At 39.5% G+C, this 27,918-nt stretch overlaps 2 protein-coding genes across 10 annotated transcripts in view; one reads left to right on the top strand and one right to left on the bottom strand.

Moving 5' to 3' along the window:
• SPATA6L (spermatogenesis associated 6 like) overlaps positions 1–27,918 on the top strand; it is a 62,579-nt gene that overhangs the window by 2,757 nt on the left and 31,904 nt on the right. For 3 of the 9 annotated variants that reach the window (XM_070045745.1, XM_060300889.1, XM_060300891.1), the window contains 3 exons: positions 11,598–11,735; positions 16,103–16,151; positions 20,461–20,502. In XM_070045745.1, the coding sequence (XP_069901846.1) occupies positions 11,706–11,735; positions 16,103–16,151; positions 20,461–20,502 (121 nt within the window). In that variant the 5' untranslated portion in view covers positions 11,598–11,705. Of the gene's footprint in view, positions 1–6,224; positions 6,326–7,387; positions 7,442–11,335; positions 11,483–11,597; positions 11,736–16,100; positions 16,152–20,460; positions 20,503–27,918 lie in introns of those variants that run through there. The other 6 variants (XM_070045744.1, XM_030877105.2, XM_060300893.2 and 3 more) reach the window with 6 other exon arrangements.
• Positions 7,726–11,335, bottom strand: PLPP6 (phospholipid phosphatase 6). The gene has a single exon (XM_030877110.2). It carries the CDS (start codon positions 11,268–11,270, stop codon positions 10,398–10,400), a length of 873 nt encoding a protein of 290 aa, XP_030732970.1. The 5' UTR covers positions 11,271–11,335; the 3' UTR covers positions 7,726–10,397.

Raw genomic sequence — 27,918 nt, 5'->3', positions numbered from 1 at the left:
TTGGTAGGAGAAGAAAGGGTGGATATAATGACATCAGAAGTAGCCTCATCTTAGCCATGGCCGACTTTGGGGCCTGAATCCTGTGCCCAAATACAGTGGACACTTTTTACAAGTCTTGGAACTAAGTCATACTCTTTTCTGCTTTCTTATATCGGATAATATAATTCCTTGGAAATTGCTTTGGGTCATAGTTATCCTACTACTCCCATGGACATAGAACTAGCCAGCTGAAATGCAAAGGAGCAAATTAATTTTTCCTGAAGAGAAATTACTTTAAAATGGAAGGATATGCACTGTGTACGTAGTCCAGAATGCCCAAGGGCAGTCCTTGTGGAAGGTTTTGTGTGGTATCATTAAGTAAGTATTGAGCCTACAAAAGCCAGTCAGTCAAAGCAGAAGCCAAAGAGTAACATGAGTTTGACTCATGACCTCTAATATAGTTTGTGAAATAGATTTCATGTGTGGGTCCAGATCCCAAATGACTTCAAGATTGTTAAAAGCTGTTCAACTGCAAGTTAATTCCTTCCCTGGAAGCATTCCTGATACTTGGGGAAAATTCTCAAGAAGTATGTATGCTTAAAGAAATAAGCAAATTGCCAGCTCCTGTTTTGGATATTCATGCAGAGACCACAGTTATTATAATACACTGCTGCTTTTTTGAATTACTTGTAAAGTATTACACACCACAATAATTTTCTTCTGTTATCTGAATTTGAGTTGAATAGATCCACCATATTTTTTCTTTAAATGTACGTAGGACTTTTTTTTTTTTTTTTTTTGGCTGCATTGGGTCTTTGTTGCTGTGTGCGGGCTTTCTCTAGTTGCAGCGAGCAGGGTCTACTCTTCGTTGCAGTGGGCGGGCTTTTCATTGCGGTGGCTTCTCTTGTTGTGGAGCACGGCACACTGGCTTCAGTAGTTGTGGCTTGCGGGCTCTAGAGCTCAGGCTCAGTAGTTGTGGCACATGGGCTTAGTTGCCCGTAGCATGTGGGATCTTCCCGGACCAGGGATTGAACCCATGTCCCCTGCATTGGCAGGTGGATTCTTAACCACTGCGCCACCAGGGAAGTCCCAAACGTATGTAGGACTTCTGTCAAAGAAATTCATAGTGATGCCACCAAGAATCCTCTTGATGGGCTATCTTAAGACAGAATGAGGTTTACATAAGGATATGATTACTTTTCTTATTTAAGTATGTGTTAAAGATTTTAAAATTGTTATTATAAATATTTTTAAATACACAAAAGTATATTATTATAGTAAACTCCATATGTCCATCACCCAGATCAACAATTATCAAGATTTTGCTACATTTCCTTTATCTATTTCTTTTATTAATTTGCTGGAGTATTTGGAAACAAAATCTTAGGCGTTAGATCATTTCTGCTACATACTTCAATATGCATCTCTAAACAATGTTGATATTTGTCTTCCATAAACACAGGGACATTATCATACCTATCAAAATTAATTAATTTTGATTAATTAATTAATTGCTTGGTGTTATCTAATACCCAAACCATAATCAAATTTCCCTAAGAGTGTTAAATATTCTGTTTAAGTTGGTTTGTCTGAATCAGGGTTCAAACAAAGTCCACATATTATATTTGGTTGTCAGGGCTTGTATCTTTTAATCTAGAACATTTCTCCTCCCCCCCTTCCTTTTTTTTTTTTTTTTAATTTGCAGGGTTTGACTTGTTGCAGGCTAACTGGGTTAGTTGTCCTATAGAATGTTTCACATTCTAGATATGTCTGTTTGCTGTCTTGTGGTGTCATCAACATGTTTCTCTATCCTCTAGGAAGTGAAATTAGCTCTAGAACAACACTGTTCAATAGATGTTTCTGTGATGATGGAAATATTCTACTTGCACTATCCAGTACAGTAGCCACTAGCCATTGTGGCTATTGAGCACTTTACAGGTGACTCGTGTGAGTGAGGAAATGAATTTTAAATTTTATTTAGTTTTAGTTAATTTAAATTTAAATAGCCATATGTGGCTACCTTACTAGATCATGCAGCTCTAGTGGCTCAGGTTAAACTTCAACTTTCTTGGCAAAAGTGCTTCATAGGTGCTTCCTATGAATCACATATGAAGAAGACATGTGATGTCACCTATAGTGATGTTAAGATTGATCAGTGGGTTCATATGGTGACACCCTGATCCCTCTAATATGGAGTTCCCCCAAAGGATATGATTTTAACATTAAGATTTAAAAAAAATATAAACTTCATCTTTATGCAGTTTTTGAGAACCAAGGAAAGAGCCCAAAATAGCTCATTGAGCTCTTTTATACATTTATAGTAAAAGTCAGAAAGGTAAACTTTTCTCATCAGACTCTAAGGAAACTATACTGTTAAAGAACATTTCAGAGAAAGACTTTGAAGAAGGCCAAACATAAAACACAATTAGTTCCTGAGTCTTGAGGCTGGGTCTACACTTAAAAAAAAAAAATCAGTAATCTGCCATTGCTTTAGGGCTGAAATAATCCAGATTGTTTCAGGTACTTGAGGTTCCCCTGCACCGAGGCATTTCTCCCAAATCCTAATGAACAACTCGCTTTGGAAACTCAGTTTGCTGGTGTTATTCACATTTGCTAATGAATAATTCACTGGCACAAAAGATTGTAGGGCCTAACAAATGAGTCTGAGTCCAGACATAAAATAATGGCCTAGAACAGGACTTTGAAGATCTTTCTCACTTATTATTGAATCCAGCTGCCATTGGAGAGACAGCTGGCTCTAATAAGTGGGCATGAATGTGATGGAGAGAAGAGCCCCTCTTTCCTTATCTGCTCATTGTCAGGTAACATGGGTGGCCCTTCTTTTTGCTATAGCAGGGAACTGAGGGCAGGACAGTGGTTCCAAAACCTGATTTGACTAACTCTACCCCTTCCAGACTCCAATGAAAACTACAGGCTCTCTTCCCAGAAAAATGTACATATGCACATGCATGAAAGGTTTCCTATCATCTCAGGGCCTTTAGGATCCCTGACACATCCAGGGGTCACAGCATAAGACACCCTGCACTGGAAGCAAAAGTATCAGACACACTTGCGTGGATATTCTCACAGTATGCGGTATACAAGATGGAGCCCCAATGCTGAAGAAGCCAGTTCCTGGTCCTTCCTATCCTCCCAGATTTATCCTTTCTATTATTTTATATTTTCTACTTGTTTTAATTCATTTTCCTTTTTAGACCAAATAATGCAAATACTTTGCAAAACTATTTTAAAAGTATCTAAGGCTATTCAATGAAAAGTAAGTTTTCTCTCTGTGTCTCTACTCCAGGTCCTTTCCCCAGAGGCATCCACCATTAGCAGTTTCTAGTTTCTTCTTTCAGAAATATTCTAAGCATATATGTCTATATCATATTCTTTGTCTCTTCCAAATGGCAGCACAGTTTACACATTTTTGTTCCATGCTTTTTTTTTCTTAGCTCTATATTTTAGAGAGTTTTTACTGCTGGGACTTAGAGCTCTGCTTTATTCTTTTCCCATGCTGCATACTATTCCATCTTGAGGCTTAACCATAATTGATTTAATCAGACCATACTTAATGAACATTTAGATGGTTTCCAGTATTTTTTTTAAACTACAAATATTGCTGCAGCATATGTTTTTTGTACTTGTGAAAGTATACCCATATATACCTATTCCTAGCAGTGGAATTCCTGAGTAAAATGAAAAATTTTGATAGATATTAACAAATTGCTCTCCAGAGAAGTTACATGTGATAAACAGAATAATGACCCCCAAAGATATCCATGCCCTAGTACCTGGAACCTGGGGACATGTTACCTTTCATGGCAAAGAGAAATTAACTTGAAGATGGAATTAAGGTTTCTAATCAGCTGACCTTAAAATAGGGAAATTATCCTGGATTATCTGGTGGACTCTATATGGTTACAAAGGTCCTTAAAAGAACCAGAGAGATGGTAGCATGAAAAGGAGTTGGTTCAATGTTGCTGGCTTTGAAGATGAAGGAAGGGAGCTATGAGTCAAGGAATGAAGGCAGACCCCTAGAAGCTGGAAAAGCAAGGAAATGGAAAAGATAAGGAATGCAGCCCTCACATTTTGCTTTTAAAGATCTCTGTTGGATTTCTGATCCACAAAATCAAAAATTATACATTTGTCTTGTTTTAAGCCATTAAGTTTGTGGTAATTTGTTATAGTAGCCATAGAAAATTAATACACTTTATGTATTTACACTCCTACCAACAATGTATGAATGTATTTTCCCACATCCCTGCCATTAGTGATGCCTTTTTTTTAATATATTGTCCTCCCCTCATATGAATACTCCTTCCAATGTTATTTGAAAATAAATGTTTACAATTTAGTGTCCTGTATTTTTTTAGATAAAAGGAAAATCTCAGCTATAATTATCTGTAATATTTTGTTCTTTTCTCATTATAATTAACTCTTTTGGAAAATCCCCATCTGGGACATGTGCCATTTTCTTGGCAGTGGCCAGGATGTGAGCAGTATGCGTGACTGATGTGTCATTTCTGCAATGCTGTTGTCACTGCTGATCAGCCTACACTGCAGAAATACTCTGGGACTAAGAGTTGTTTAATGAGATTTGTTTTCTGCCACCTACACAGGTACCTACACAGGTAATAAAGCCAGTGTCTGTAAGTGGTGATAGTCCAATGGCTTTGCTTGACCTCCAGTGGAGGTGGCAGCCTCAATCTTTGCAAGATGGGCCAGAGGCATTGTATATGTAGCAACTTCCGCATCTCCCTGGCAGCTGAGTGCCTCAGGTGACTGGGGTGGGGGAAATTAACAGAGTGTAAATATTTCCTCAACTCAGTTAATACACCCATGCCCGACTAGCAGAAGTAGCTTCTGCCTGGTCCTTTCTCATTTTGCATATTTAGTTTGCACTGTAGTGGTGGGACCTCCCCTTACCCATGTACATACATTAAACCCTATAGCCTGGCTTGACCATCTCTGAAATTAACATCTATTCAGGATAATTATTGAGCATCTACTCTGCTAGGTATTTAGGACACAAACTCTTAGCCATGCAGAGCTTACAGTTTATAGAGACAAATAGTAATCAACAATCGCAGGAGCAAATGTAAAACTGCTATTGTCACAGTTGCTAAAAAGAGGATATATATGTGTGTGTGTGTGTGTGTGTGTGTAAATAAATAGTAGTGAGATTCTACCTTGTCTGGGAAAGTATAAGAGAGGCTTGGGTGGGATATGTAAATCTGTATACATTTGCTAATCCATACCTACATTGGATGACACCCTAGGTAAAGGATATAGAGGGAGGAAAAGAAAGAACTAGAAACACTGCTTAGCCAGGGAGAGGAGAAAGAATGGCCAGAGAGTTGAAGGGAAACCAGAAAAGGGCTGTGCCCTAGGAGCCAAGCAAGGAGATTCCAGTTATATCAAGGAGAGTTAAGCAAGGAGAGTCCAGTTAAGGCTAGGAAGAGCATAGAATGGGACACTGTGTCTCGGAATCAGTAGGTTGTCTATGTTGCAATGGCAGAGACATGGTAGGGCACACCTGGATTCAAGTGTGGCTCCTTCCCTTTAGATGTGTGGCATTGGACAAAAGACTGTCTGGCTTCAGATTCTGCACCTGTAAATAAGAATAATAATATCTCCCTGAAAGAGTTACTGTGGGGATGAAGTTAATTAGCATATGCAATATCCCTACCATTTTGTAGGTTCTCAATAAAGATTGATTCCTCCCTTCCATTATGTCTGACCACTTATTTATGTTTTGGTTGTCACTATCCTTGATGTCTTAGCATTGGTGTTGATGACGTACTTGTAAGGGTCAAGGCAGGTCCTGTCCCTGTATATAAATGCATTAGTAAGGGTGCCAGCAAGTTGTTGTGAGCTGACAAGTCAGTGCTCTGGTTAGGGAGCCAAGCATCCACTGGTGTGCCTCTTGCTATGCTGACAGACAGATCATCGAGGATTGGGTAAGGACATAGTACATCTTCCTTCATCACACTGAGTTTTTCCCTTTCAGGGAAAGGCACTCCAGTTACCAAAATTAATACCTAATTCTTGTCTCAGGACATCTTTCTGCACTCACATTTCTGCAACTGCATAAATCTCCAATGCAAAATATTAGTAATAAATGACTAATTCCAATAAAATTTGTTTTGTTTAGAGACAGCATTGGCCCTCCCAGATTTTTCTGATTGGCTAGAAGCGGCCACTCCCTCCTTTATTCCTTCATTTTTGTCTGTTAAATACAGTGAATGGGAAAAAATGCAATTTCTTCTATTGGTTAAGAACTCTTGCCCTGCCTGCTACCTCTGACGGTTTTTACTGTGTAACCCTGGCTTTGGCAACTATGGTAAGTACACATTGGGAGATAATGTAATTCATTGCTTCCCTTAAGTTAACTAAACCCCAGTAAAGAGACTGAAAAATATTTCTATTGGGACTAAAACAGGATACGTAACTTTTAAACCTCTTTAGGAATTGTCCTTGTTTTGTTTTGTTTTGTTTTGTGGTACGTGGGCCTCTCACTGTTGTGGCCTCTCCCGCTGCCGCGCAGGCTCAGGGGCCATGGCTCATGGGCCCAGCCGCTCCGCAGCATGTGGGATCCTCCTGGACCAGGGCACGAACCCGCATCCCCTGCATCGGCAGGCGGGCTCTCAACCACTGCGCCACCAGGGAAGCCCTGTCCTTGTATTTTTAATTAGCACACGTTTCATTTCTTATTGACAGTGGGCATGTTTTCTGAACCAAACATGAGGACGTAACATTTCATAAGCATGATTTTTATAAGCATGAGAATACCTTTAGGGACATACTACTATTTTAATTGTAATTGTTACAGAATTTCCAGGGCTTGGGGGTCGTATAGATACTAAAAATGGGCAGGGCTTAAATCGTAACGGAGCTATGATCACATTCGACTTTTAGAATTGACACTGTAAAATAAACATTTTAACATAGTGATTGGGGCCCTAAAGAGAGTGGATGGAAAGCATGGTGGAAAGGAAGCTAGGGCTCTTAGCATCTCGTGATCCGGCCACCAGGGCATATACACTAGGACATTCTCTCCCGTTAGTGCACAGTCTGGAAGCCAGTGTCGTTCCAAGTGGAGCACAGGAGGCTCACACTCTGGCGGCGCCGGGGGCCTCGCAAGCGTTCCTTGGTGGAAGGTTGCGTGTTTTGAGTGTCCATAGCAACGCGACGCTTCAGCCTTCTGGAAGCCTTGGCTCCAGCTCACGCAGTATGAGACCCGTACCGGTGGGAGGGACCTGGGTTGGTGGGAGAGTTGATGGGAGTTCAGTGGGGTGGGGAGCTGGGGAAACTACTGGGAACATTTGCTCCAAGGATTGAGTTAAACTAAGAAAAATCGGTCCAAGGCTCAGCGCAAAAGGATCTTTTCATTCCAGTCCTTTCGCCCACGTAGGGAACTATGCCTTTGGAGGTGGTGGTGGAACTGCATATCCGGGCGGTAAGAGAGATCGACGAACCTCTCCTCTTTGGCCCAAATCAGACTCTTTCCCCAGGGTTCTAAAATGGTTCTGGGTCGTTTTCACCACCCCTCGCCCCACACACATCATTAATCCTACCTGTGTCCCTAAGATTCTCCACATCGGTCTTTTCTTACTTTCTAACCTTTAGTTCAATTCAACCTCTTCCCACCCCTCCCGCCCCGCCCCCCCGCCGTCCCGCCCCCAAGCCTGTTTCTTGGCTTTATCTGGAATTTTTCTGTTCTTTTAAAATAACCTTGCATTAAGTCCAAGAAGGATTTTATTTTCTTTTCCGGGATACAGATTTGTGAAGATTAAAAAGCCCCTTTAAATAACCAGGGAAGATCTTAATTTCAGAAAGCCAGGTCACTTCCCTGATAATTTGCCACCTCTATAAACCAATCAAGTATTTTCTAAGATACTTCCCCTACAGATGGCTCTGGCTTGCTAATTCCAAAAGGGATCAATCAACAGCTGTTTAATAATTATCCACTGAATCCTGCTTATGTGAGGTGCTGTGGCAGAGTGACTCCATTGTTCCTGTTTGGGGTCAGTTATTCCTTATTTCAGCTTCCATGTGTAGTTGGTGACAGACTGTCAGGCAGCTTTACCTGAAAGCTATAAGGAGCTTCTCTACTGGCCAGGTTTATAAGCAGAACACCAACAGTTTACGGCTGTGGAAAATCTGGTTAGCCTCCATACAAGTGACAGATGCTGTGATTTCATCCTAAGTGCAGCTCTGAAACAAAGATGGAAATCTCCTGGATTTGACCGATTTTGCTGACAGTAAATAGTACCAGACTATATCATTTGTGCTATATCAACTGTGACCTCTCACAATTGTGCAGTAAGATGAAGGAATTCTTGAGACGTTGAGTGATAAATCTGTCTTCCTACTCATTAAGGCAAAAATTAAACAAGTTTTCATCTCACTTCATTCAACATTACTGGTTAATTTTATTTTGATTTTTAAATGGTATTCTTCAGTGTACAGTTAATTAACAGTGGAATCAGTTTTTTTTACTCTACAGTACTTACGATGCTTCAAAAAAAATCAGGTGAATTGATCTGTGCTTTAAAAGCCAGCAAACTCAGGCCCCAGCAACCAAGATAGGGAATTCCAGAAAAATAACCAGAAAGGAGGTGAGCCTAATTTTGATCTCCCAGTATTCAGACTTGTAGATGCTGCAAGAAGAAAAACTGCTTCCAAATATCTGGCCTGAATATTGCTGCAATTAAAATAAAGGATCTCTTTAAGTCTAAACAATAAAGGAAACCACTTAGAGTGTCGTAGTTTGGCTGATTCAGGAAGTGAAGATGTAGTCTGTGTTCAGGATGTTGTGGAAATGCAAATAATTTTGCTTCATTTTGAAAAGTAGCTATTCCTTTTTCAGTGTTCCTCTCACGCTCAGAAAGTTCACACTTCCACCCAATCAGAGCCTACCTGTCACAGCCATTCTCTGGATTCCTATGTACATCTCTATATGACAGATCAAATGCCATAATCCTTTCTATTTATAAATGTCAAAATAATTGGTTGTTAAGATTATCTAAAGACACCAGTTCCATAGGTAATTTAAAGGTTCATATTTTCAGGCAGAGCAGCATTTAAAGCACACACCCTCTTCCATCTTTCCTGATCAAAGAATAATGAGCAGAGTCCACCCTGCATTTGGAGGTTTTTGGTCTTGTGATTCGGGGAGGCACCATCGATAAACTGCTTTAATTGTGAGGGTCAATATAAATGGAAATTTAGGAGTTATACTTTGTGCCTGGTATAGCAGTAGGCTCCACTTGATGAATTTCAAGTTAAATACTGTTACCTAAAGTGTGCTGTATACAGGGAAATGGAATTCCATATGAAAAATATAATATACAGGGTCATCCTTGTGGTATATATTTGAAAGCTTATGCTGTTGCATTGCAAAGAATCAAGTTATTTTTCCATTTTATTACCTCATTAAAGAAGCATTATTCTTTATTCAGTAGAGATGGTAGGCAGCAGGGCCCATCTTCTTCCATGTTGGGCCACTGACAAAGTATGTAGTGAGCCTACCCCCAGACTCTCAGTTCCTTTGATCTCCTCAGCAGCTTCGCTTTTCTGTCCTCTGTCATGCCATGCTATTTGCTGTCAACAGAATTAAGCATGAGGCCATAGTCCCATCTTTCCTTTTCTATGGGCACTGTCCATATGCCCGCCTTTAAGTGTTTCTTCTTCAGGTAAGTTCTTGGTTTGTTCTCTGAATGCAGAAAAACAATTAGTGGGAAATAAATATCTTTTTAAAGATCTTTTGAGGAGGTAGAGGAAAAGGAGAGAAATATGTACTGTAATCTCTCTTCTCACTACCTGATGCGCAAAGATATAAGAGACAAAACTAAGAAAGCATACCAAGAAAATTAGGATTAAGAATAAATCTTCCCAACTGTGGTAACAGATCTTCAGAGGATAAATTAGAATAACCTATGTCTTAGACTCTTAAAGTACTGTTTAAAATCTACCTCAGGAAAAGAACTAGGATTAGTATGTGGCTCATCTGCCTGTATATTTACAGAATGAAGGTGATTTGTTTTTTCAAAGTTCAGTTTACAAGTGATATGTTGACTTACAGGATTACACAAAACAAAATTTTCTGATGCCAACTTTTAAAAAGCAGCATTATAATCACCTCAACTTGGTTTCTTTGCAGTTGTCCTGGAGATATAAAAAGTTGTTGAATAGGTATATAATGGGGGGGGGTTGCTTTCTATAATATGGCTGTCATCAGTAATGGTCAGCACTGTGCTCTAGCCTAGCAATCCGTCAAGATTGTAGGACACCTGAAATCCCAAAAGGAAGCCTGAAATCCTTAGGGGGGCAAGCAGGATGGCTGCTGGTTTATGTCAGCATCGTCACGTGTAGAAACTTTCAGAGCTGGTGCCATAACAAATGAGATGGTGTCATGGTTGGTTCCACAGTACAAAGAGGACTGGAGCATTGTGCGGTGAAAGCCAGCAGTAGTCCACGATGCTGTACTGCATGTAGCCCAGAAAAAAGCCAAAAGCCACGTCGGTGACATTGTGCCGCCCCAGCATGACCCTGGAGAGGCCCAAGATGAAGGCCCACAGTACCACGAGCACCCTCAGTGGAATGGCCAGCACTAGGTGGTTCAGGATGAACCGTGAGACCAGGGCGGCCCTGGTGGCATGGCCCGAAGGGAAGGAGTACTTGTCCACCGAAAGGGTGAAAAACATGTCCATCTGGTTGTGGGCCGGGCGGCGCCTGCGGACCAGCCCCTTGATCAGGGCCACCAGCAGCAGGTCCAACAGCAGGGAGAAGAGCAGGTTCATCAGCACCTCTCGCCCGGCCCAGCTGTCGCTCCTGGACAGGCAGTAGAGGGTGCCCAGCAGCCAGGGGATGCCGTGTCCCGAGATCTCCAGCAATTTCATAAGGGGCCGCACGCTGCCCCAGGATGAGCTCTCCCCCGCACACACCCCCAGCTTCTTAGACAGCCACAGGTCGATGGCCAGCAGGGAGCGCAGGGCGATGCCCAGGAAGGACGGGTTCAGGTCCATGCGGTCCTCCTCGGGCAGCGGGGACGGGAGCGCCGGCGAGGAGCCCGCCCCGGCCAGGGGGAACGAGCCGCGGCGGTGCACTGGGCTCTCGGACGCGCGGAGCCGGGCGCAGGTGGGGTCGGTGCCCGGCGCGCGGCTGCTGAGCAGGGACTGGAACTCGAACCTGCCGCCGCCGCCGCCATGGGCCGGGCTGCCGCTGCTGCTCGGGGCGCAGGCGGCTAGCGGGCGTCCCTCGGCGTTCCTCCGGGGGCTCGGCATCGCGGCGGGCGGCCCGGACCGCAGGACCCGGCCAGCCTAAGAAGCAGCTTCCCGGCCCTGCAGCCTCTTCCGCTTCCGCACTGCCATCCTGGAGGGGCGGGGAGAGGAGCCAGCGAGAGGACGATTGTGACACCTGGCGGAGACTTGGGAGGAAACTGAATTTCCAGTTTGAGCGAGGAGAGGAGAGGGGAGGGTAGTGCTATGGGAGAGAGGTGAGGGTTACGGTGGTGGGGGAAATTTGATATTGTTTGTGGGAGGTTAGGGGAAATAGACCCTTTACAAAGCAAAACGCAAACCCTGTTCTCTATTTTTTTCTTTGTTTTTAAGATTTCTTGCCCAGGGGTGTGCCTTCCTGGCAAGCAAGATGTGTTCCTTGGGGTTTACCTCCTGAATCAGTACCTGGAGACACACTGCTTTCCTTCCGTGTTCCCTATTATGATTCAGCGGAGCATGAGGTTTGAAAAGGTGATCTTGACTTTCTCATTGCTAAATAGAGAAATTCAAATTCTGTTGTCTGAGGATCATTTAGTGGTTCTTATAAAGAACACGGCTTTTATAAAGTTATTTTGTAAATTTTCTTTAAAAAAGAAATTACATGAAGGCACCTCAGCACAGTGCAGAATCATAGTTGGAGGACTTGCTTTTGCATCCCAGATCTGAGCCAAGTTCTGTCAAATTAGTGCTAAGTACCCTGGTAGATGTTTTCTATTTTTGGAACTCCCATGGCATTTTCTAACTGGAACAGAGAGCATTTTCTGAATGTTCTTGGAAGTGTTAGAGGCAGCTGTGTACATTCTGACAGAGATTATCAATAAACTAGCAGACCTTAGAAACAAACTTTTTTAGACTCAGAAAAATACCCCAGACTAACCAAATTAGTTAAATCCTGTATCTGAAATCCTGTAACAAAACAAGAAGGCTTTTTAGATTTACTGAGTTTCCTTAGGTCATATCTGGTTTATTTAGCTGCAGTGATAAAAGCTAGATTCCATTCCAGTGAATGTGATCATAATATAAGTAGCCAAAACATTACCAACCCTCTTCCCACTTTCATATTTAATGGAACATTAATTTCATTACTATCCAATCACTGACAATCTCTTGAAGTTTTTGTTTTGGAATTTAGAGATTGAATCAGTTTTAACCTTGATAAGCCTATGATTTTTGTCCCAAAAAATATCACTGAGGTGGTTCTATTGGGGAGAGGATGAGAATTGGAAGGCTTCAGGGTAGGGCCTGTCACTTTTAAAGGTCTGGATGGTGGTGCCCTGAAAATGACCTGTCTATTTCAAACAGAGTAGCAGAGGAGATGAGGATTGATTTCTGAAAGGGCTAGGGCTGTGTGTAATATTTTTATAAATCACAGCCCATTAATTAATTTTTTACATCTTTATTGGAGTATAATTGCTTTATAGCGTTGTGTTAGTTTCTGCTGTATAACAAAGTGAATCAGCTATATGTATACATATATCCCCAGACGCCCTCCCTCCTGAGCCTCCCTCCCACCCTCCGTATCCCACCCCTCTAGGTGGTCACAAAGCACTTGATCTCCCTGTGCTTTGCAGGTGCTTCCCACTAGCTATCTATTTTACATTTGGTAGTGTATATATGTCCATGCCACTCTCACTTCGTCCCAGCTTCCCCTTCCCCAGCCCCCACCGTGTCCTTAAGTCCATTCTCTATGTCTGTGTCTTTATTCCTGTCCTACCACTAGGTTCATCAGTACCTTTTTTTTTATGTTTCCCTTGTTTTATTTTTACCTCAATTAATGCACTTTATAGATGTGATAACATATAAGTATTATGTAAGGAGTGGGGAGAGAACAAACTATAGCCACACAATTCTTAAAGCATAGAAACACACATACAATACGGCAACAACACCAAAAAATTCTCATCTGTTAATTCAGTTATAATGTGTCTTATTACTTAATATTGATCATTACTTCCTTTGTGTATCATTAAATACACATTTATGGAATCATTTCCAAAGGCTTTGATCCCTTTCCAACATACATTTTAATCCAACCTCCATTGCTGCCTTTGGTTTCTTTTCTTTTTTTTTTTTAACATCTTTATTGGAATATAATTGTTTTACAATGTTGTGTTAGTTTCTGCTGTATAACAAAGTGAATCAGCTATATGTATACATATATCCCCATACCCCCTCCCTCCTGAGCCTCCCTCCCACCGTCCCTATCCCACCCCTCTAGGTGGTCACAAAGCACTTGATCTCCCTGTGCTTTGCAGGTGCTTCCCACTAGCTATCTATTTTACATTTGGTAGTGTATATATGTCCATGCCACTCTCTCACTTCGTCCCAGCTTCCCCTTCCCCAGCCCCCACCATGTCCTTAAGTCCATTCTCTATGTCTGTGTCTTTATTCCTGTCCTGCCACTAGGTTCATCAGTACCCTTTTTTTTTTATGTTTCCCTTGTTTTATTTTTACCTCAATTAATGCACTTTATAGATGTGATAAAATATAAGTATTATGTAAGGAGTGGGGAGAGAACAAACTATAGCCACACAATTCTTAAAACATAGAAACACACATACAATAGGGCAACAACACCAAAAAATTCTCATCTGTTAAGTCAGTTATAATGTGCCTTATTACTTAATATTGATCATTACTTCCTTTGTGTATCATTAAATACACATTTATGGCATCATTTCCAAAGGCTTTGATCCCTTTCCAACATACATTTTAATCCAACCTCCATTGCTACCTTTGGTTTCTTTTCTTTTTTTTTTTTTAACATCTTTATTGGAATATAATTGTTTTACAATGTTGTGTTAGTTTCTGCTATATAACAAAGTGAATCAGCTATATGTATACATATATCCCCATATCCCCTCCCTCTTGCGTCTCCCTCCCACCCTCCCTATCCCACCCCTCTAGGTGGTCACAAAGTACCGAGCTGATCTCCCTGTACTATGTGGCTGCTTCCCACTAACTATCTATTTTACATTCGGTAGTGTACATATGTCCATGCTACTCTCTCACTTCGTCCCAGCTTACCCTTCCCCCTCCCCGTGTCCTCAAGTCCATTCTCTACATCTGCATCTTTATTCCTCTCCTGCCCCTAGATTCATCAGAACCATTTTTATTTTTTTTTTAGATCCCATATATATGCATTAGCATACGGTATTTGTTTTTCTCTTTCTGAGCCAGCCTGTTAATTTAAATAGTCTTCCAAACTGGTTGGATAAGAGAGGAATAAATGGATATTACCTTGGAACATACAGTCTGAATCCAAAGGAACCTAGTTCTAACCATTTCAATGTTGGTCATAGTTAAAAAGTGGGTGGTGAAAATCCAGTCTATTTTTTTCCCCCAAGAATTTCCTTATTAGTTTTATCAATTGTAAATTTGCTTTTCTAGAAGACTTTAAAAATCTTTTTATAAGAAGCCCAAGGATGTAAAATTGTAGAAGCTGTAAATCAATCTGTAAATGACCTTGGAGGTCACCTAGTCCAAGCTCCCTGACTTGCAGAAGAGGAGAATGAGTGTCAGAGTCACACTCTAGATGTCACAAAGCTGTGTATTTGAGATTACTAGATATCACAGACCATTTTTCATTTTATAAAGTGCAATTAAATAAATGCTTTATTTTAAATTTTGAAAAGTTGCCTTCTTGTGTGAGCTGTTTGAGTTCATATTCAAGCTTTCTACCAGTTGGCTCTAGCTTTCTTGTATCTTGTCCATTCTCTAGCTGCAAATACTTGCAGGGAGTAGCGAAAACACTTTCTCCTCCTTGGACCTTCTGTATAATTCAGAATTCAATGTTCTAAAGCATTCAGATAAACAAGAAATTACTCATAAAGAGTGTATGAGCCATTGTGTTTGAGCAGTTCATGTTGATCATTTATTCCCCACGATCATCCTTGAGAAAATTCTTAGACATGGATGAAGAGAAGGGATGAACTAATATTACTGGAATAATTTTGGGAAAATCCCCAGCTCACTCACATTTGCTTGTTAAATCCAAGTCAGTAAGACAGAAATGGATTACAGGGGACAGCCTCCACTTTTGTGGTTAAAGCAGACCTGGTTTTGGATCAAGAGCAGATTTTAATCATGCTAAGGTTAAACACCGTTTAAATCAGAAATTTAATGCCTGAAAACAAACTCTGCTGAAAACTTGTGTTTCTTACAGGGTTCTAGAGTTCAGGGAGAGGGTCATGTTATGCCTTTACCTCAGTCCCCTAGGCCCTTTTATCTCAAGGACAAAATAAACATATTTGGCTGTGGGTAGACAGGTATCACAGTGTTTTTCTTGTGCTTCATGATACACCTAAAACTTATGAGGCTCTCTCTCTTATTATTTTTGGATTCTGTGGGAGTCTAGCTATGAGTACTTAGCTTTTCTTTTGTGTTGCACATAGAATTTTTATTTATGTTCCTTTTTAGCACGACCAATGGCTTGGGAAGAGAAGTCATTTATTCAGTTAACATGTAATAAGTATCTGTTGTATTCAGGATGTTTTTCTAGGTACTCAAACAAGACTCTTTCAGGTAGATGCCAGATGTGCTTTTAGCAACAAACTGTGGGGCTAGGTCAAGTAGATGACGTTTTGAACATGTGGTAGATTCAGCTAACTTAAATTTTCCTTGTACTTGGTGTTGTGTTACTTCTCATTCATTTATTCTATAGTCATTTGTTGAACTTTTAACCACATACCTGTTAAAGGTACTCCTGTTGAATCCTAAAATATTATATGGCTAGATTTGACATGTGTTAATTATTTGGAAGAATATGATCTAGATTTTCTATAAGTATATATTAATAAAACTTTGAAGATTTATTTTCCCCATTTTTTTTCCTGCAGGTATTTGAAAATGCAGTAGATCCTGGAGCTGTAGCACACATTTTAGAAAGTAGGTACTCCCCCCTTCACCCCCAACAAAAGAGAGAGAGACTATTTTGTATATGTAATTCACAGATATAAAATTCTATTTTCTAAGTTGTGATACTTCCACATTTACCCCATATTTATGTTCAAGATAGCCTGTGTAAAATTTCAATCATGTCATTGATTCAATTACAAACCCTTTTCTAGATATGTATGGCATTTACTGGATGGTATGATTCTGTTTGTTTTATTACAATTAAATGGTTTTTGTATCTTAACAGAGTTGTTTAACCATCACCATAATCAATTTTAGAACATTTTCATCACCATGGAAAGAAACCCTATACCCATTCTTCCTCATCCCTTCCAGCCCTAGGAAACTACTGACTAATCTTTCTGCCTCTATAGATTTGCGTATTCTGGATATTTCATATATATGGAATTATATAATATGTGGTCATTTATAACTGGATTCTTTCATTTAGCATAATGTTTTCAAAATTCTTCCTTGCTATAGAATGTGTCAAGATTTCACTTCTTTTTATGTCCAAATAATGTCCCATTTTATGGATAAACCACATTTTGTTTATCCATTCATCAGATGATGGACATCTGGATTATTTTTGCTTTGGTGCTATGATGAATAATGCTGCTATAAATATTTGTGTACAAGTTTTTTTTGTAAACATGTTTTTATTTCTGTTGGGTGTATACCTAGGAGTGGACTTGCTGGGTCATATGGTAACTCAGTTTAATTTTTTGAGGAATTTCCAGATTATACCAAAGGAGTTGTATCATTTTACATTCCTCCAGCAATATATGAGATTTGATTTCTCCACATCCTGGCCAACACTTGTTATTGTTTATCCTTTTGATTGGTAGCCATCCTTGTGGATATGAAGTGGTACCTCGTGGGTTTGATTTGCATTTCCCTGATAGCTAATGATGTTGAGCATTTTTTCATGTGCTTATTGGCCATTTGTATATCTTATTTGGAGAAGTGTCTGTTCGGATCCTCTCCCTATATTTTAATTGGGTTTTTATTATTGAGTTGTAAGTTCTTTATATATTATAGATATAACTTTCATATCAGATGTATGATTGACAAATACTTTCTCCCATTCTTTGGATTATCTTTTTGCTTTCTTAATGGTGTTCTCTGAAACACAAACGTTTTTAATTTTGATGAATTATATTTTATCTATTTTTCTTTTGTTACTTCTGCCTTTGATGTCATAACTAAGAAACCATTGTGTAATTCAAGTCAAAGATTTATGTCTATATTTTCTTCTAAGAGTTTTATCATTTTAGCTCTTACATTTAAGTCTATAATACATATTGAGTTGATTTTTGTAAATGGCATGAGCTAAGGGTCCAATTTCATTCTTTTGCATCTGGATATCCAGTTGTCTCAGCACCATTGTTACTAAGAGTAGTTTTCCCCCATTGAATGGTCATGGCACTCTTGTTGAAAATCAATTGACTGTAAATGTGAGGTGTTTTTTTGGGGGTGGGTGGGGGGTCTCAATTCTATTCCATTGATTCATAAATCTATCATTATTACAGTGCCACACTATTTTGATTATTGTAGCTTTATAGAAAGTTTTAAAATCAGGAAGTGTGAGTCCTCCAACTTAGTTCTTCTTTTTCAAGCCTGTTTTTGTATTTGGGTTCCCTTAGTTTGCCATACGAATTTTAGGATCAGCTTGTCTGTTTCTGCAAAGAAGCCAGCTAGGATGTTGATAGGCAATGATAGATTGCATTGAACCTGTAGATCAGTTTGGAGAATATTGCCATCTAAACAATATTAAGTCTTCCAATTCATGACATGACACGTGGTGAGAATTAATTGAGTGTAAGGAATTTAGAGACTGAGATAGCTTAAGCGCTTTACATTACCATTGGGGTGATGGTTGGAAAAGATATAGTCCTTCTTCCTGTTTGGAAAACCCAAAATTATGGGGTGTCTTGGCTTTTAAGTTTCTTGGCATTTAAAATTCTGTCCTCATGTATTAATGTTTTTCATAAATCTACAAAGGGAGAATTTTTTTATTTTTTTATATATTTTTTTTATTGTATATATTTTTTTCAGCTTTATTTGAGGATATAATTGACATACAACATTGTGTAAGTTTAAGGTAACAGCATGTTGATTTGATACTCAGATATTTTGCAAAATGATTATTACAGTAGTGTTAGCTTACACCTCTAGCACGTTACATAATTACCATTTCTTTTTTGTGGGGAGAACATTTAAAATCTACTCTCTTAGTAACTTTCAACTACAGTATTAACTATAATCACCATTATTGTCAATATTAAAATGTTTTTCTAATATGTTGTGGAAATTATCTTTACTGATTTTTTGTTATACCATTTGTATTTTAAATTACTTTTAATATTTAAATTTTATTCTTGGCCTTATAGACATTGAACATGGGCTCGCTATTATTTTTCTTTTTTTTTGCGGTACGCGGGCCTCTCACTGTTGTGACCTCTCCCATTGTGGAGCACAGGTTCCGAACGCGCAAGCTCAGCGGCCATGGCTCACGGGCCCAGCCGCTCTGCAGCACGTGGGATCCTCCCGGACCAGGGCACGAAGCCGTGTCCCCTGCATCTGCAGGCGGACTCTCAACCACTGCGCCACCAGGGAAGCCCTCACTATTTTTTTTTTAACATCTTTATTGGAGTATAATTGCTTTACAATGGTGTGTTAGTTTCTGCTTTATAACAAAATGAATCAGCTATACCTATAAATATATCCCCATATCCCCTCCCTCTTGTGTCTCCCTCCCACCCTCCCTATCCCACCCCTCTAGGTGGTCACAAAGCACCGAGCTGCTCTCCCTGTGCTATGTGGCTGCTTCCCACTAGCTATCTATTTTACATTTGGTAGTATATATAAGTCCATGCCACTCTCTCACTTCGTCTCAGCTTACCCTTCCCCCTCCCCATGTCCTCAAGTCCATTCTCTACGTCTGCATCTTTATTCCTGTCCTGCCTCTAGGTTCTTCAGAACATTTTTATTTTTATTTTTTTTAGATTCCACATATATGTGTTAGCATGAGGTATTTGTTTTTCTGACTTACTTCACTCTGTATGGCAGACTCTAGGTCCATTCACCTCACTACAAATACCTCAATTTCATTTCTTTTTATGGCTGAGTAATATTCCATTTTATATATGTGCCACATCTTCTTTATCCATTCATCTGTCGATGGACACTTAGGTTGCTTCCATGTCCTGGCTATTGTAAATAGAGCTGCAGTGAACATTGTGGTACATGACTCTTGTTGAATTATGGTTTTCCCAGGGTATATGCCCAGTAGTGGGATTGCTGGGTCATATGGTAGTTCTATTTTTAGTTTTTTAAGGAACCTCCATACTGTTCTCCATAGTGGCTGTATCAATTTACATTCCCACCAACAGTGCAAGAGGGTTCCCTTTTCTCTACACCCTATCTGGCATTTACTGTTTGTAGATTTTTTTTTTTTTTTTTTTTTTACCGGTACGCAGGCCTCTCACTGTTGTGGCCTCTCCCGTTGCGGAGCACAGGCTCCGGACGCGCAGGCTCAGCAGCCATGGCTCATGGGCCCAGCCGCTCCACGGCATGTGGGATCCTCCCAGACCGGGGCACGAACCCGTGTCCCCTGCATCGGCGGGCGGACTCTCAACCACTGCGCCACCAGGGAAGCCCTGTAGATTTTTTTGTTTGTTTGTTTGTTTGTTTGTAGATTTTTTGATGATGGCCATTCTGACTGGTGTGAGGTGATACCTCATTGTAGTTTTGATGTGCATTTCTCTAATGATTAGTGATGTTGAGCATTCTTTCATGTGTTTGTTGGCAATCTGTATATCTTCTTTGGGCTCACTATTTCTAAATATATTTTGAACTCAGGAAATATAAAAAAATGTTTTATGTCTAATTTATATAGTCATATAGCATACTGTTTTAAGCAAGATAAGCTTTTATAGGTTGATGGATAACAGTTGTATTTTGAATTTTTTAAATGAACAGTAGTATATTGTTATTTCCGTGATTTATGAATACATCTTTAAGAGAGAAAGTATCATATTTTGTCAATATTTTTCAGGAGACAAAATGCTGTGTTTTTTGTTTGTTTGTTTGTTTTAAATGCTATGTTTATAACTCAGTTATTCTCACCCCATGCCCCCAATTTACTGGGTCTAGAAATACCTGAATCATTGTTGGTATGCCACTTACTATCAGTAGTAGTAATGTAAATGGGGTGTTATGTCAGTTTTAAACTTAGTAATTAATGAAAAACTATGACAGTATTCTAAAGTATTAATATCTCATTTTTCCTTTTTAGCCTTTCTAACCAGGTTTGAGTTAATACAGCTAGTGCCTCCAGGTAATGTGCCAATAAATGAATTTCTAAATTAGTTTAATTTAATTTTAAAAGGATTTTGGCATGACAAAATGGGGACTGGCATTTAAAAGCTGTGCTTTATATAACACATGCTTTTTACCCCCACCAGTCTGTTGAATTTTGCCCACTTTCAGAAGAGTAACTTTATGGGTTTGAAAAAGCAGTAAGCATAGCTTAAACAGGTTCTTTGACTTTCCATTTTTTCATAATTTTATCTAATAATCATCAAATAATTTTTTCAGTCCTGGCTCAGCTTCTTTCAAGTGTTTGCTTTTGGCTGTGTTGTAATTTGTAGAGTGAGTGAGTGCCAGTGTGTGTTTGTGTGTGTGTGAAACCCAAAGCCATCTTCTCTGTTGATGCTAGAACAGGGTTGGCAAACGACAGCCCCCAGGCCAAATCCAACCTGCAGTCTGTTTTTGTATGGCCTGTGAGTTAAGAATGGCTTCTACATTTTTAAGAATTAAGATTTACTTCATATACTATAAAATTCACCGTTTTCAAGTGTACAATTCAATTGTTTTTAGTATGTTCACAAGATTGTGTGACCATCACCCTATCTGATTTTAGAATTTTTATTACCCTCAAAAGAAACCCTGTACTCATTAGCAGTCACTCCTCATTCCCTCCTCCTTCCAACCCCTGGCCACCACTAATCTACTTACTATCTCTAATTGATTTGCTCATTCTGGACATTTCATGTAAATGGAATCACAATTTGTGCCCTTTTATGTCTGGCTTCTTTCACTTAGCAAAATGTTTTCAAAGTTCATCCTTGTTGAAGCATATATCAGTATTTCCTTCCTTTTTATGACTAAATAATCTTCTTTTATATGAATATGCCGAATTTTGTTTATCCATTCATCAGTTGCTAGACATTAGAGTTGTTTCCCCTTCTGGATATTATGAGTAACACTTCTGTGAACATTCATGTACAAGTTGTGTGAATATGTGTTTTCTGTTCTCTTGGGTATGTATTTGGGTATATACCTAGGAGTGGAATCGCTGGGTCACATAGTAACTCCATGTTTAACTTTTTTTTTTTTTTTGCGGTACGCGGGCCTCTCACTGTTGTGGCCTCTCCCGTTGCGGAGCACAGGCTGCGGACGCGCAGGCCCAGCGGCCATGGCTCACGGGTCCAGCCGCTCCGCAGCATGTGGGATCTTCCCGGACCGGGGCACGAACCTGTGTCCCCTGCATCAGCAGACGGACTCTCAACCACTGTGCCACCAGGGAAGCCCTCCATGTTTAACTTTTTTTTTTTTTTTCATGTTTAACTTTTTAAGGAACTGCCAAACTGTCTTTGGCTTTTACATTTTTAAATGGTTGGAAAGAAATTTTTTTAAAGGAGAATATTTATTGATACATGAAAATTATATGAAATTCAAATTTCATCGTCTGTGATGTTTTATCCATGCTCATTCATAGAAGTATTGTTTATGGCTGCTTTTGTGCTGGAATGAGAGTTCAGTAGTTGTGACTATATGGCTTGAAAAGCCTAAAATATTTATTCTCTGGCCCTTGCAGGAAAAGTTTGAGACCTCTGTGCTGGAATCATGGGACTTTAGGAGGAAACTGTTCTGTGATGACTTTGTTTTGTGTTATGCAAGAGACCTGAGCTAGTGAGAGCAAGTAGGAACTGCCACCTGGTGACACCACTTCTTAGAGTTTCTCAATGTGGCTGATTATCTGGTGATTTTAGAGTCTGCGTGTATGTGTGTGTGTGCGTGTGTGTGTGTGTGTGTGTGTGTGTGTGTGTGTGTGTGTGTGTGAGAGAGAGAGAGAGAGAGAGAGAGAGAGAGAGAGAGAGAGAGAGAGGATACCTAAAACTCAGAAACATTTCTAATACTCTTCTCATCTTTGCTAACATAAGCTTTGCCCTTTCCCTTCCCAGCTTCACAGTTTTAACTTGTAAAAACCATCCCCAAATGCTGAGGAAACCTTTATTTATATTTTGGTGAACATGTTTCTTGCTATTTCTCTGTGGTTAGAAGAACACATGGATATGGAATTTTTACATAAATAATGTCACATACATTTTCTTCTCTTACTAACTTACCCAATTATATGTTACTGTTATACTGTAATTCTTAAAAACATATCAAAAAGCATTATTTTTGGTATCATGAAGAATTTCATGAATTTACTTATGTGTTTTTATAGGTCTGTAAAAAGTCTGTAAATAATATTTGGGGTTTTACTTTTTCACTCTACATTGTTACCTGTAGGTAACTTATTTGTCATTTTCAATAGGTATGTATTTTCCATAGTGTTATTACCAATCTTAAATTGATATTGTTGCTCATTAGGATTTCTTTGTCTTTCATATATTTATAACAATTATTTTTTTCTCTTGATATATTTGTAAAGAATAGAATTGCTAGATTGAACTATATCTTATAACCTGAGAGTAAACTGATCCCCAGCAAGTTTCCATTATTTCTACTGCATTCAGCACTGTATAGAGTGCCTGTTCCCCATATCCTAGCTAATGCTGGATGCTATCATTTGGATTTTTTGTGTTTATAAAGTGTGTAATAATTCTTTAAAATATATTTCACCATATTTTCCAGTCCCTTCTTTTTAGATATGATTTGTGACAACCTTAACATTTTAAATTTACTTCAGAAATTTTCCATTTTCCCATATTATAATTTGTTTTCTTTCTTTCCTTCTGTATAGTATGACTGTCAGTGTCCTTTGATTACTTGTAGAGTGATGTCTGCATATTAACATTGCATTTTGGTATAAATTCCTGGTATTTTCACCAAAGTTTTAAATCAATTATGCTTAACACATATGTATTTCCCCTGTTTTGTTGCATTATTTTGATATTTTATTGTGTGAAACTTTCTTTTTCTTAAGAAAGCATAGGAGAAGGAAGGTGAGTCTGGCAGATGCCTCAGCTAAAGCAGAGGTGGCTGTGGAGGCTTTTATGAGGATCATGGCCTGCCTACTGTGGCTGCTCTGCAGCAGGTCAAGAACCCCAATGGAGTGGAGTGGACCCAGGAGTCTGTAGTTCTTTCTTCTGCTGCTTGGTTTGTTGGCAGAGGCATGTCCTGAAAACAGATAAGAACCCCACTCTCGGTGGGTCTAGGGATGGACACACTTGTATATGTCAGTGCTTTCTTAGGTAGGCAGAACAGAGGGAAGATCAGAGATGCCTCCTACCTGCTTTTCAGAAATTCTCACTGAATGTTTTTTAGCCTAAAAGTAACAGGCTAAAATCAGGGCATTGAGTTTTCTTCCATAAGTTTTTTTTTTTTTTTTTTTTGCGGTACGTGGGCCTCTCACTGTTGTGGCCTCTCCCGTTGCGGAGCACAGGCTCCGGACACGCAGGCTCAGTGGCCATGGCTCACGGGTCCAGCCGCTACACGGCATGTGGGATCCTCCCGGACTGGGGCACGAACCCGTGTCCCCTGCATCGGCAGGCGGACTCTCAACCATTGCGCCACCAGGGAAGCCCCATTCCATAAGTTTTTTATTTGACCCAATTTTATGTTCAAATGTATGTCACTGTTAACTGGCAAGTTATATTTTAGTATGCTAACAAAATAGAAGCAGGACCATTTTGATCTTATTTAATTTTTTGTGAGTTAAAAAGATTACCCAATATCTATAATAAATATTCTCACTGTAAAAGTTGTAAATAACAAAATAATATAAAACAAAAAGTAAAAATTCACATTCATCAACAACCTCTGACAATAATTACAATTAAGAATTTGTTGTATATCTTTCTTAGGCCTTTTATAATGCATTTATTATGTATAATGCATTTAGTATATTCAACCAATTCTGAAATATATAGACATATACACAAACACACACTCACATATATATACATAAATATTAAATATGTCTAATATTTAGTATATGTATATTTAATGTATATATGTATATATATAGGTTGAATGTATATTTCCTGCAACTTTTTAAAATTTGGTATATTTTTGACTGCCAGTTTTTTTTTTTACTTGACCGGAAATCCATCTGTGAGAAGGTTGCAGAATGGTTCAAAATTGTGATGACTGGAGAATATTGAAGCTGGGTGCATGCTTACAGGTTATAACTCAGAAGTTAATCAGATACAAAGTGGGGGCTTTATTGTACTTGTCTTCCTTTTGTCTACAATCCTTCAGTTTCAGATTGTAATTTTAGTGGAATTAAACTTGAATTGCTTGATATAATTAATTTTGTTTAGCTTCAGATGCATTACAGATTGATCCATTAATTTGTCCAACATATGTTTATTGAAGGTGTACTTAGAAAATGCCCTACACTGTGCCATTTCCTGGTGGTATGCCAGTGGCACCAGGTACAGAGTGGTGATGGTGAGCCGCCTTGATCTGCTGGTTCTTGATACTAGCTAATTAAGTAAAAATGATTTGCTTAAAGTCTCAAGTGGACTGTGCTGTGGGGTCCCATGGGCCACATTTAGGTTCTCAGGGAACAATTCTTCTTTGGCCGAATTGTTACCTTTTCATTTTGTTGTAGATATTACTGTATTTGATATTGTTTCATAGCACTTTCAAACACATTTACTATAATCAAAAGACATATTATGACCATTAAGTTTGTGATACAGGTACCTCAGATTTGCATACAACTTTACTTCTAAAGAATGAAGAAATCCAATGATTTGGCTTAGAAGTAATAAAGACTCCTCTGGGTCTTCAGTTTACAAAGATGGGAAAAAGCAAATAGACACAGGAGGGCAGCATAATTCTGTTTGACAGTGAGCTTGGTGCTTTTTTTTTTATTGACCTCTTACACAGAAACTTCTACTTTGGGATAAGTCATGTATATTCAGTCCAGCTGTAAAATGCTCAGTCCAGCTGTAAAATGCTCTTTTTTAGTGGGCACCCATTCCATGAATCAGAGCTTGATTTTTTTTTTTTTAATTAATTTATTTTTGGCTGCGTTGGGTCTTCGTTGCTGCTCGCAGGCGTTCTTTAGTTGCGGTGAGTGGGGGCTACTCTTTGATGTGGTGCGCGGGCTTCTCATTGCGGTGACCTCTCTTCTTGCAGAGCACGGGCTCTAAGCACGCGGGCTCAGTAATTGTGGCTTACGGGCTCTAGAGTGCGGGCTCAGTAGTTGTGGCACACGGGCTTAGTTGCTCCGCAGCATATGGAATCTTCCCGGACCAGGGCTCGAACCCGTGTCCCCTGCATTGGCAGGTGGATTCTTAATGACTGCACTACCAGGGAAGCCCCAGAGCTTGATTTTATACTTCATAGTGATGTTTACTAGGCATCAGCAAGGAAAGAACTCCTGCCTCAGATGATCTGGTTTTGAATACCTGCTTTGCCATTTGGCATCATGACAAGTGTCTTCAACTCTCAGAGCCTCATTTATCTGTAAAGAAGGAATCAAGTGAGACTCCATATGGGGAAGCAAGCTGTCAATTCTGATATGCTCTCTAAATATTAGATATTTCTAGAAGCAGTATCGTTATTAAAATTATTATTTCTCTTAAATTCTCATTTGTTTCCTTTTTCAGGGAGAAGTTTTTCACTAATGGCATTGACGATGTCCCTGTCTGTGCCGTTAGCCTATTAAGAACACCAAGCTCTTTCAGGCATTTTACTTGGCTTATGAGACTTGCTCAGCCTGTGCACATGTTTATTTATTATTTATAACCTAGGCTTTTGCTGTAACATCCCCTTGGTGTGCTGACATTTTCACACTGGGTGGTAGTTTGGATCTTTAGAAAATGACCAAACCAGAGAGATAGAATTGAGAAGCTTCACAACCTTCTGTTTCTCTAAGCCTATTTCAGTTTCTTTTTTATTCCAGTGATTCCAAATATAGCAGATAACTCACTTCCAATTCTCGGACCTCTCATTTTTATCTTAATTCTTGCTAAATGTAGGAATAGTAAGTAATAGCTATCATTTTGGATGCAGTGACAAGAACTAGCCAAAAACATATGAAAGGAAAAAGGAAAAGCCCACTGTGTAGAGCATCATACCAGGTGTTTGTTCCCAATAGGAACATACAATCGAAAACACACGATGTTTGTGCAGACCAGCGTAGTGTGGGGAGCACTGCTGAGCTGGTATCACAGATCATTGAATGTATGATGCTAATTAAGTTAAGAATCTCAAGGTGAGATTATCCTGGATTTAGAGTGAGCCCTAAATCCAGTACCTTTTTTTAAATATATGTATAAATTTATTTATTTAATTTTTTGCTGTGTTGGTTCTTTGTTTCTGCATGCGGGCTTTCTTTAGTTGCGGCAAGCTAGGGCTACTGTTCGTTATGGTGCGCGGGTTTCTCATTGAGGTGTTTTCTCTTGTTGTGGAGCACAGGCTCTAGGCGGGCTTCAGTAGTTGCAGCATGCGGGCTCAGTAGTTGTGGCTTGCAGGCTGTAGATCGCAGGCTCAGTAGTTGTGGCACACGGGCTTAGTTGCTCTGTGGCATGTGGGATCTTCCCGGACCAGGGATTGAACCTATGTCCCCTGCATTGACAGGCAGATTCTTAACCACTGTGCCACCAGGGAAGTCCAAAGACGGACAAATCTTTAAGGTAGAGATGACCTCAGTGTGTTTGAGGGACAGCAAGAAGGGCATCAGGGATGCTATGGAATGACCAAGGAGGAGAGTGATAATAAAGGAAGTAGGAGAGGTGATTAGAGGCCTGACTATACAGAGTCTTAAAGGCTAGGATAAGATGCTTAGATTTTATTCTAATATGATGGCAAGCCTATTGGAAGGTTTAACCACGTGAAAGTCACAATCTGATGTAACCTCACAGTGTGTAGGGAATAGATTTGAGTTCAGGAAGAATGGAAGCAGGGAGACCAGCTAGGAGGTCATGGCAGCAGTCCAGGAGAGAGGAGGGTGGGGGCTTGGACCATGGTGGTAGCTGTAATAATAGAGAGAAGGGAACAAAATTTAGATTTATTTTGGAGATATAGTCAACAGAACTTGCTAATGGATTGATGTAAGGAGAGTGGAATCAAGGATAAATCCTAGATTTTTGGCTTGAGTAACTAGTACTGGTTCCTCTGATGGGAAGGTAGAGGAGAGCTGATTTGTGGAAAAAAGTCAAGAGTTCTATTTTGGACCTGTTATTTTGGAGATACTATAAGACACTTAAGGTGAAACTTGAAAGATGAATAGAATTTCAGCAGGATGGGGAGGAAAAAAGGATGTTTTGTAAGAAATAGCATAAGCTGAGGAAGTGCAGAGCAGATGAGGGAAAGACACATCATCAGTCCTTTGTGGCTGGAGCATGTCTGAGAAGGGAAGAAGAGAAAGAAATATGATGAAAAATGTAGAACACATTCTTTTTGCACTTTGATCCTTGTTAGAATCCAAACATTCATATTAAATGGAATAAGTAGGAAGAAATTAATCCATCATATTATTTGATATAAGGTCAGTTATTTTCTA

Source organism: Globicephala melas, chromosome 6, assembly GCF_963455315.2.
Source record: "Globicephala melas chromosome 6, mGloMel1.2, whole genome shotgun sequence".
NCBI lineage: Eukaryota > Metazoa > Chordata > Mammalia > Artiodactyla > Delphinidae > Globicephala > Globicephala melas.
Note: the sequence above shows the minus strand (reverse complement) of the source record. Positions and strands in the feature narration are given on the sequence as shown.